The 10000-nt window shown below is 49.5% G+C and overlaps 4 protein-coding genes across 4 annotated transcripts in view; 2 read left to right on the top strand and 2 right to left on the bottom strand.

Moving 5' to 3' along the window:
* The first annotated feature begins 5 nt into the window (after positions 1-5).
* Positions 6-4055, top strand: CNB02340 (hypothetical protein). The gene is made up of 6 exons (XM_569161.2): positions 6-355; positions 397-806; positions 874-1004; positions 1049-1188; positions 1233-1723; positions 1781-4055. Exons 1-6 carry the CDS (start codon positions 349-351, stop codon positions 3917-3919), a joined length of 3318 nt encoding a protein of 1105 aa, XP_569161.1. The 5' UTR covers positions 6-348; the 3' UTR covers positions 3920-4055.
* A 272-nt stretch (positions 4056-4327) lies between these two features.
* Positions 4328-7252, bottom strand: CNB02330 (conserved hypothetical protein). Its single transcript, XM_024656510.1, has 15 exons — positions 6830-7252; positions 6475-6774; positions 6258-6421; positions 5962-6194; positions 5843-5911; positions 5727-5775; positions 5614-5666; positions 5351-5548; positions 5189-5271; positions 5101-5127; positions 4966-5035; positions 4896-4910; positions 4773-4831; positions 4529-4682; positions 4328-4458 (listed from the first exon to the last, which is right to left on the bottom strand). The coding sequence occupies exons 1-15, from the start codon at positions 7198-7200 to the stop codon at positions 4408-4410; spliced, it is 1896 nt and encodes a 631-aa protein (XP_024512262.1). The 5' UTR covers positions 7201-7252; the 3' UTR covers positions 4328-4407.
* A 175-nt stretch (positions 7253-7427) lies between these two features.
* CNB02320 (expressed protein) lies at positions 7428-9706 on the top strand. Its single transcript, XM_569007.2, has 7 exons — positions 7428-8269; positions 8333-8696; positions 8764-8784; positions 8859-8869; positions 8989-9150; positions 9228-9383; positions 9481-9706. Exons 1-7 carry the CDS (start codon positions 7515-7517, stop codon positions 9656-9658), a joined length of 1647 nt encoding a protein of 548 aa, XP_569007.1. The 5' UTR covers positions 7428-7514; the 3' UTR covers positions 9659-9706.
* Positions 8933-10000, bottom strand: part of CNB02310 (conserved hypothetical protein) — a 4734-nt gene continuing 3666 nt past the window's right edge. Inside the window, exons 11-12 of the mRNA XM_024656509.1 lie at positions 9958-10000; positions 8933-9898 (exon numbers count right to left, since the gene is read on the bottom strand). The exon at positions 9958-10000 is cut by the window's right edge and continues 43 nt beyond it. Coding sequence (XP_024512316.1) covers positions 9832-9898; positions 9958-10000 — 110 coding nt within the window. The 3' untranslated portion in view covers positions 8933-9831. The remainder of the gene's footprint in view (positions 9899-9957) is intronic.

The following is a 10000-nucleotide window of genomic DNA, read 5'->3' as shown; positions in this document are numbered from 1 at the left end:
TCGGCTGAAATTGCGTAGATCAAAGGAGTCACTCACGGCAATTCGCCACTCGCCACCCGCAACGGAAGATGGAGGATAGAACAGGAGTGGACAATGGACAATGCATCGCTGGAAGAAAAATAACAACAAAGAAGAGCCAAAAGACCATAGTGCGGCGACTCTCAGACCTATAGGATCTACATAACGAGGCTATGGCTCGAGCACTTTGATTCATTGTCATCCTTTGGTCGATGAATAACAAAATACTCCTAGCTCGCCTCCCCATTTTGTGTTCCAATCTTTCTTCCTTCTTCCTCACTGCATTACCTACTGCTTGTTTGCCACCGGCACATCCCGATCATCCTCGCCATGGCAGGTGAGTCAACCGCCCCCGCCGCACAGCTCACGTTCCTCCAGTCGCAGCCCAGCCCACGCCCTACCTCTCAGCCGCTTCAGCAAACGCCCTCATCTCAGACCTCCGCCCGACAACCTTCTCCGCCGCCGCCCTTACTCATCTCAATACGCTCCTAGACGAACTCCTCATTGCTCTCCTTACCGCCGCCCGGTCTCTCAATCCACTTGACCTCAGACGAGAGGCCATTCCTTCCTTCTTTTCAGGTGACAGGGGTACAGGCGATACTACTGGAGTGCGAGCGCTAGGCAGGAATGCTGTGGCCGAGGCCGAAGTAGAACTGAGGAGCTGGCAAGAAGGGAGAAGCGTTTGGGGCTATCCCCCGGACGGGAAAGGTTCCGGGACCAGAACTGGCAGGAGCTTTCCATTACTACAGGCTGTTGAACTGATGCGTGCCAAATGTGTTGCTTTTTCGGTAAGTTCATGTTGATAATCTGCTTTGGTGACCGGGAACCTGACATCTTCGGGTGGCCTCTCGAAAGACCCTTGCGCCACAGGACGAGTCGGACCAAACCAAGGAGCAGCAAGCTGTTGCCGATTGGCTAAAAGTCGGAGGTGACGCCAGTGAAGAGACTATTGTACCGTCGGCTTTGTGGATCACAGCCATCATCGAGTAAGTTTAGCCAAAAGAAGCGTGATTCGACTTAACGATCATAGACATGTATGTGAGCATATCCTGTCATCGGTCGCTCGCATTGTAGCTCGAGACTCTGGAACGGCAGTCGCTGGACCTCAAGATCTCTACACAGCACTGTGTGAAGACGAGTCTGTCTGGGGGTTTTTCAAGAGGATGAAGGGTGAGCCTTTTATTGTTCAGAAATTGTCTAATCATGTCCTGCAGTCAAAGATCAACTTGAATTAACTATTCGGTCCAGCTCTCGATCGAAACGGTTTAATGCTTCACGTTCTTCTCCGGACAACCGATCACAAGGTCGTGCCTCCCCTGCACTGTCAACTGCGTCTCCAGGAGAGGACGCATCAATTGATACTGCCCGCAGCACTCGAATAGGCTCCCCATCGCTTGAAACAAGTTCAACAGGCGGTATCGCCGGAGGCATTATCCTAAAGGGTTCTACGCTTATTAAACGTGGGCCGACCGGCTCACCCGTCACCAAGATCCTTCAACGTGCTCAGCACGAGCGTTCAGGCAGCGCACTCAGCGCGAATACCAGATTTATCCTTGGGGCCTTTCACGACACTTATGAGCAAGAAGGAAATCAGAGCCAAGACGAAGCGGACGGGAAGGAAGCGCAAGACGAGTTCGACAAGCTCGTCAGGAGCGGAGAAACACGCAAAGTCAGTTTAACCCCAGGCAGACTTAAGAGTTTTGAGGTAAGTGTGCCAATGCATCTGTTGAGTTCAGAGTTATAATATGTTAATATAATATAGGCTGCTAATCGCAAGAGGGAGCCTCATTTGGCAGATATTCATAGCCCTTCAGCAGGTCATCTCAATGACAAGCGACGTTCTCATTCGATCACTCGGGTTCCGGTCCCTACAGGCCCTCTGACTCCCCCGCCCAACCTGGTCGAGCAATCTTCATCCCCCACTTCGGTATCCACTCCCCCTTCCCGCCCGTCTCTTGGCTCAAGACACACTAATGAATCTGCCCGAAAGCTTATCGCAAGAACGGCAAAGATCATTCAAGAACAAGACGAGGAGGAGGAATTGCGAGGCGCCACAAGGTCCGAAAAAGAGAGCCTATTCGGTCTTTTGGCGGATGACACTTTTGTAGCTCTGGAATCAAAGCAGACCCCCACCAAGAGGACTGTACCGGCCGTGATACTGGGTACGCCGCCGCCTCCGCCTCCCCAACCCCCGGCGTCCGCGAGTTCCGGCATGCGTAAAGCTGCCCTAGGACCGATAAATAGTCCATCACAAACCAAGTCGCCTTCCGCTCGTGTTAAAGAAGCCTTTTACATCACGCCATTCGCGTCCAATGCAAGTGATGCAGATGTGCCGTCTGAGGACGACGAGTTTGTTCACGTTCAGAGGAGAAACAGGACAGAAGCACAAGAGCTTGCAGATTTTTTCAATAGCGAACCCCCTCCAGGTTTGATGGCAGATGACGAGTCCCATATTGGGCAACCAAAATCTTCAAAATCCAAGGGTTTCAGAGGTTTCATCTCGAAAGTTTCCCTTTCGTCCAAAAAGCAGGATGACGACAAATATCGTCCACCGCCGGCTGTCAAGCAACATTCTCGAACTCAAGGGCAACCCTTGTCTTCGACCAGTCTTTCGCAACCCAACTCTCATTCCTCAACTGCCCAGGGCAAAGGGGGTCGGATGTTGGAAGTGAGGAAGCAAAAGTCAATGGGAAATATGATGACAGGAATGCAATCTGTGTTCAGAAATGATCAGTCTGAACCTCCCCTTCCGCCAGCGCCACTTGCTGCAATTGAATATTCAGCGCCAATATTTCAGCAACAGCATGTGTCTCCGCCTAGAACACAGACACCTCCAAAGGTTGCACCTGTGCGCGAGCCAGCGCCAGCATTTGGAGAAAACATGGTTTACAGATCCCCAGGGGCTACATTTCATCAGACAGTCCAGTCTCGTTTTGGAATTGGGTCGATGGAAAAGATTGCCGGGCCAGACGTGACGCATGCTTCCGTCATTAACCCTATTGATCCGGTCAATATGTCCAGTGAAAGTCGAGTAAGGTTGTCGTCACCAAACAGGAATGAAAAGAAGCCTCTTGTTATCGGCAAAACAACTTCTCTCACTGCTGCCACTACCTTCCTCACTCCTTCTAAGAACCTTTCTGTAACACCCTTTGAATCTCCAACAGTCAGTTCGCCTGCGTGCACGTTGAGTTTCACCACTGCAAACGAGGGCTCTGATGGTGAACATTCGCCTATTCTGGCCAGAGCAAAACCTGAAGATCAGCGGTCATCTGAGTCCGACCAGCCAACACTTATACCTGCCTCTTCTGGAGTGCCTACTGAGGAGGTTGGACCGCAATCGGTGTCCCTTATACCTCGGGAGCTGACAAGTGAGCCCGTCACGCCCCGAGATGCTGTTCCGAAGCAGGATCTTGTGCCCCTGCGTAATCTCCTTGACCATGCAACATCAGCTTCAGAATGCCGTCTGCTGTTGAATGCAATCCTTACACAGTTTGGTGTACCATATCCTGATCTGGAGCCTGGTCAGGGTGAAGGAAAACGTGGTGGTGTAGAGATGCCCGAAGGCAGGGTCATAGCATGGTTGTTGGCTGGTAGGGAAGGTCCTGTTGGCGACTATCTCCGCCAGCCTCAAGCCGTGGTCCCTGTATCTGTAGCAAAGGAAGACGATAAAAAGGATGATACGTCAACTACCGATCATGACCGGCTCATTACACCTACTCGGATTCACTCGGCTGCCCTTCCTTCAAGATTCCTTCCTCTTCCTCGCGGTGAGGACACTGTGCCTCCATCGGCGACTACCACAGAATTCACCACTGACGGGGAGATTTCGGAAACGGTGGAAGGCCAGGTAGAGTATGTGAAGACTGGGGAGAGGGAAGAGGCCCGTCTGGTTGAGGCATGAAGAATGTTGCTGGATCATGAAAGTTTTGGAAATAAAATAATAAAATATCTCTAGTCGGGTTCTCTGCTGTCGCTCTTTATCCTATAATGCCGCTTTCGAATATAGACAGATGGTTGAAAAGGTGTTCGGCCAAAGTTGTCGACTATGGACATGATGTCCTATATACCCATGGCCAAGGTCTCCGTCGCTGCATATAAAGTACAGGCACAAGAATATTTTGGGAAAGCCTTGAAAATACCTATCCATTTTTATAAGTGACGACAAGGTGCTGGACGCATGTGCGAATAACTTGTACGGTGTATAACCGTTAACAACGCTTTTGCTTAAACTGAATTACCTGTAAATAAGAATGAGCGGAATAGAACCACTTATCAGTGGTATCAGAAACCGGTATGACCGCTATCATACGAACGTCCTTCATATAAAAATGTAAACCCAAAGACTAATCTATACGAACCTATTGAATCCTATAAAAAAAACCCCCTAAATCACCCCTGATACGAAGCCGCTTTCCTATCATCAGACATCAAACGCCAGTACTACAAATTATCAGACTCTTGACGACTGGACCAGATCCTGGTGGATGTGGGAAAAAAAAAAACGACTCACCTCTAAAATGAGGAGGTACATGAACGACCTCATATCCTCTTCCCTCCATCTTTCCTGCACGAATTTGTACGCATGGCCGGCAATCTCTTTGGCGAGATCGTCCCGACCTGGGATACTGCCATCAGGTGATCCTTGAAAGAAGGCCAGGGTGTCGCTGCTCTCCCAACAAAAATTTAAAAAAGATAATTCATCAGTTTGACGTGTTCGCAGAGGCAGACAGATTAGCCCATGTAAAATAACGTACAAGACGTCAGAGTAGTCGAGTTTTGTGGGAACATAGTGGTACCAGGGAATTAGTATTTCCTGAAGGATTTGGTGAGTTACTGGTACGTTGTGTGAACATTTAAAAAAAAAAAAATTGGCTTACATGGAACCATTCAGGCTGGGTTTATTCGCATCAGCTAATGATTTTGTCAATTGAGAGACGGACCACTCACATAAAGAGTGCTCTTGAAGACTACATTGTTACCCTGTAACAGCCTCCTAAACCTCGAGCTCCAACCGTTACTTTCAAAAAGAATATATAAAGTTAAACAATGTTTGTTCCCCCGCCAAACGGTACACAGACTCACCCGTCCACGTCAATGACATATTTATATCTACAAGTAAATTAAATCAGCCAGGCTTCAAACGCGTGTCTTGAACAAGAATGCTTCTCACTTGATAGCGTCTTGTTTAGTGACCCGGTTTTTGAAATCGATTTCCTCGGCCATCGCAGCACAACTTCCGTCCTCGGCATCACACTTGTACAGATCGTCGAGTTAACAAGAAGAAAAGAAAAGGGAATCCACAAACTGCCATTTTATCTCAGCCACGACTCACCTGTGTCGGCCCACCGCTCAACCCAATATCCAACCACTTATCCACCAAATCGGCCCGGTCCCAATCCTTGATCGATCCATCGGGTAAGAGCAAGGGGACGGTGCCGGTCATGTTGGTGCCGAACCAGTGAAGACGTTCACGCTGAGACTGGCGCCATGGTTTGTTCTTGTCGTGGAAGAGGCCTGTGGCTGAACCTCGCTGCATTTGAAGCTTTAGTCATCTCAACTCGTAGTAGGTGAAAGGCGGAAAAAGTAATAATATACCCAGAATGCTTTGCTGACCTCCTTGTCTTCCCAGGGAACAAATTTGACAGTTTCTAAAAACATGGTTGGGTTGTAAGCAGAGAATCAAAAGAAAAGGAGGGCGAGAGATGTACCGTAAACACCATCGAGGGGTACGCCCACAAGATCTGAATTCCATTTGGTCTAAAAGAAAAGACAGTAACGTCAGAGATGTCCAGGAGCTGGTCATATCCAATAACTAGTGGCTTACTTTGCAGGCGACCAAAGCAGGAATGAGATTCGCTGCTGCTATACTCTGATCGGATAATAGCATGTTATGCTGCGATCATCAGCTAACGAAAAAAAGGGAACATGCTACAAGCCACTTACAGAATTCATAAGATCAGGGTTCACGCAATAATCTACGCTCCTGTCAAAATCGGCGATAAATGTCTTGGGTTCCTTTACATGTTGTGATTGGGCAGACACGATGTCGGGTAAATCATTAAGGATCACGTCTGCGGCATGATCTTTGAGAGGGGTATGTTCGGGACATGACCAGGAAAACCCATAAGTCCATCTCATGGCCTGTTCGGCCTGGTGCAGTTGACTTTTTGGCCATACTTATAAGAAGAAGAAAAAAGTCGTCAATACTTCAATCTTATGGTTTGGAACAAGATACATACATCTACCTGCACGGGCCAAGTTTTCGCTTCGTTCTCGGAAAGTGTTGTGGACCAAACCGCGAGGCCCATCTTCGGTAGAAAAAGCGAGCTCCAGTGGAGGATTATGGCTGAACATTTTTTCAGGCATGAGAGGGAGTAATGGTAAGAGGAGAGACAGAGTATTGCTGCATCGAATCTCTGTGAGCTCAGCTCCCGTTGTGAACGACGTACGACTTACTTGCACCTCCAGCTCCAGCCGGCCGCACCTCTGACCAGCACCCTGCCCTTGCCCCTTACGCGCCAGTCCATTTTATTCCATTTTTCATTCGCCGTACAGGCTGTACCTCGATCTCCCTGGCCATCAGGAACGAATGTCAATGTAAAGATGGACTCGGCAGTTTCACGTAGCGCCTCAACCCGCTCACGCAATATTGAAGCTGAGTGGGAAAGGAAAGGAAGCATGGGTCTATGGGCAAGAGGGATAAGTGAGGGGATAGAAAGCGGGTGAGGTGCAGGCACGCTTTGCGTATAGGCATACCTGGCGTCGAGAGGTCAGCGCAGACAATAAGAAGACTGTATTCGCAACAACGCACCATGCCTCAAACCCTTGGGGCGGCTTCATGCCAAACGCCGTGACATAGTCCATTGCGGAATCCTTCAGAGACTTGACACTTGCGATCTTGCTCTCCGTCTCGTCTGCCAGCGTTTTGCCCCGTTCGATGAGTATCTCGACGGGATGTCTGGCCGCATGGCCCGGCGAGTAGGATACCAGGCCCTTCTCGTCAACAACAAGGCCTGCGCTGTCGACGAGCTGGCCGTCTTCTGCCGACAGACCGAGGGGGTACGACTGTGCGGTGGAGGGCGTGCGGCGTCTTGCGAGGGAGAACGGCTGCAGGTGGTAGTGCACGGCGGCGAGGAGGGCGAGTGCGGCGACGGCGATGTATATCCGGAGGTAGCGGGGCATGCCGGGGGTGGGGGGGGGGGGAGATGGACGATGGGAAGAGGAGGGAGCTTTCTGACAGCGGGATTTGCGCCCGCAAGGCAAGGTCTCGTTGCAACAGATCTTCTCGAAAACATCTGTGCCTGATGACTAGCTTTAAGGTTTGCAAGGTGAAACCCACGTGGCAGCCACCGAGTATTTAAATTGGCCGTCTTGTTCAAGTAGCAATTATTAATTACGCCCAGAGATAAGATACACCAGATGCGCCGTCTGTCCAGCTTCCTCCGCTCCCTAAACACCATTAGAGCGTGGTCTCGCGTCTCCGCACGCCAAGTCTCATGATGGACAGACAGCCTTCGCAGCCGGCATCAGCAACAGGTAAATGTCAAAAACGCCATGCGCTTTCCAGTCCCTTGCGGGAAAGTGGTGATGTCGCCCACAAACGGCCACGCATAGACCCTCCCGAGCCCCTTTCTCTCCGCAAACCCGGTAGCCAACAGAGTCTTGTAATGGCTATCAATTCTTTCAATGCCAAGCTCGACTCGCAAGAACGTCACTTCAATCGCAAGCTTGCAGAGCAAGAAACGAGATGGCAGACGCGATTCGAGAGCCTGGAGTCAAAGTGGGTAGGCAAGCTAGCCCTCGCTGAACTCGAAGTAGAGCGGAGCAAAACCAAAGCTACGAGCGTAGAGATGGATTTACGGGAAAGAGTCGGGAGGCTGGAAGGTGCCCTGGCGGTGTTGATGCGCCAGTCACAGGGTATGCTGATGCCGATGGGAAATCTCTCGTCCATAGACTACCATACTTCGGGTGGGCACGCAGGAGCATTCGCGTCGAATGGGGTAGCCACTAGCTCTGGCCAAGCCCATGCGGATTTGGAACAGACCCTTACGCCTTTATGGTCGAGGGAACAAGCAATCGAGGACCTCGATGAGCAACAGGCCGTCAAGGTTCAGCCACCAGACACGGTTGATAACCAAATTGTAGTTGAGAGTCAAGACACGTCAATCGCTATTGACTTGACCGGTGTGGATGATGAGGTGGATACGACTCTCCCGGGAAGAGAACATGGTCATGCCAATAATTACTTCACGTACGTTCAGCATATGCATCCCTGTTTTAAATCAGACTCCTAGATGCTGAATACCCCGCATAGCAATCCTGCAAATGACCCCATCCTGCCTACCGTCAGCCCGCAGGCTCTCATCCCCAACAACTTTACAGACCACCTCGAACCCGATACTGACGATGACATGGAAACGGATGGCGCGCACAACAACAACATCATCAACAACGGCCTCTGGCTCCCTGACTCTTTATCGTCCGTCTCTACCCCACTTGCAGTCGACAATGCTCTCGCCGCTTCTTCTCGCAGCAGCAGCAGCAGCAGCCCAGAGTACTACAGTATACAAGGAGAAGCAAGCACATCAACAACGGCGCTGTTACCAGCGAGTGATGGATCTAGGAGAACCAAAGGAAGATGGCCACCCAAAAGGGCCTATTCATTGGTCGGAACCATGGCGAGTTGCTTTCATGCCCAAAAACATTCTATCAATACCATGTTGCTAATAATATTTGCAATGACAGCAAGAAATCGCTTGTGACTGGGTGAGCGATCCTTTTCTTGTACATCATCCTCAAATCGATCAAAGAGGCTAACCGCTTGCGGGATCTGTCTGTAGTGCCATGGTCGGTAAGTCCCCTCCCTGTTCGCCCGCCCAAAATCAAAAATCAAAAGGCCCCCCAAAAATCGACCAATCCATTCATTCATTCATACATATACTGACGATACACATCTACTATTGTAATAAGCTGCCACTGGTGCTGTGCAGGTCTTAAAGAAACATCCGACATGTCCGACAAGAGCTGGCTCTGTTTTGACTGTCGTTACCTCGTCAAATACCATGGACTCACGAAACAGACGGTCGAGCCCAGTCAACAAGAGAGATGTATCCGATCGAATTGTATACTTTTGTAAGCACCCGCCAATTTTCTCCCGGATGTGGGCGGGGGAAAACGCTTTTCGATGGCTGATGCAACATAATTTTTAGGGATGATATAAAACCACAAGATCTCATAGAAGAACAAGTCTTTGTCGTCGAGCGGCTCCTTGGAAGACGGTCCATGATGAGAAAGGGCAAGAGGATCGAAAGGGAAACGCAATACTTGGTCAAATGGGATGGCTATGGTATACACGAATGCTCATGGTGCGTCCGTTCCACTTCTTTTTTTTTCCCCACCGTTTCAAATCCACATCATCTCAAAAACCTTTCTTGGATTGGCCCGCTGAATAAATGGCATCAGGGAATACCGTGCCAACCTGAAACCTCACGATACCAAATTAGTGAAAAACTTTGAAGCCGCATTGTCCAGAGAAGGGTTGGTGTCGTCAAAAAGTACTGTCATATTGTTGAACGAAGCGACAAGTCACTGGGATCCCAAGACTGGACATCCCCTCGTCGGTCTGCAAACAGCGATTTAAAGTGTATATCGGACCCTTTGTTTATAGGCCATTATGATGTAACGTAATCTGTATAGTTATACTAGAGATATCAAGGGCCAAATGCGGTGCAATTAGGTTCCACGCATAAAGCAAAACGATTTTGAATTTTTGGGCTCAAATTGGACGATACACAGTCTGTCCATCTACTTTTTTTATCGAAATTCACGAGAACTAAGGAAACACTCTAATTTGGCATGGAACAGGGCCGGATAAAGCACTCTAGTGAAACTTTGTCAACAAGCTACTCAGATCAGATGGAAGGACAAGAAGTGGCTTACAATTCACATAAAGACTCATCATCATCCTCTGCATTTACAAACT

Source organism: Cryptococcus neoformans, assembly GCF_000091045.1.
Source record: "Cryptococcus neoformans var. neoformans JEC21 chromosome 2 sequence".
NCBI lineage: Eukaryota > Fungi > Basidiomycota > Tremellomycetes > Tremellales > Cryptococcaceae > Cryptococcus > Cryptococcus deneoformans.
Note: the sequence above shows the minus strand (reverse complement) of the source record. Positions and strands in the feature narration are given on the sequence as shown.

Excerpts from the sequence above, each read along its gene's own strand:
- CNB02330 (XM_024656510.1), bottom strand. The coding sequence starts at position 7,200 with ATGCCCCGCTACCTCCGGATATACATCGCCGTCGCCGCACTCGCCCTC. Across the intron at positions 5,776-5,842 it reads CTGCTTTGGTCGCCTGCAAA|ACCAAATGGAATTCAGATCT; the intron begins GTAAGCCACTAG and ends CTTTTCTTTTAG. Across the intron at positions 5,549-5,613 it reads AGGTCAGCAAAGCATTCTGG|CGAGGTTCAGCCACAGGCCT; the intron begins GTATATTATTAC and ends CTTCAAATGCAG.
- CNB02320 (XM_569007.2), top strand. The coding sequence starts at position 7,515 with ATGATGGACAGACAGCCTTCGCAGCCGGCATCAGCAACAGGTAAATGT. Across the intron at positions 8,697-8,763 it reads ATTCATTGGTCGGAACCATG|CAAGAAATCGCTTGTGACTG; the intron begins GCGAGTTGCTTT and ends TTGCAATGACAG. Across the intron at positions 9,151-9,227 it reads CGATCGAATTGTATACTTTT|GGATGATATAAAACCACAAG; the intron begins GTAAGCACCCGC and ends CATAATTTTTAG.
- CNB02340 (XM_569161.2), top strand. Across the intron at positions 807-873 it reads CCAAATGTGTTGCTTTTTCG|ACCCTTGCGCCACAGGACGA; the intron begins GTAAGTTCATGT and ends GCCTCTCGAAAG. Across the intron at positions 1,189-1,232 it reads GTTTTTCAAGAGGATGAAGG|TCAAAGATCAACTTGAATTA; the intron begins GTGAGCCTTTTA and ends CATGTCCTGCAG.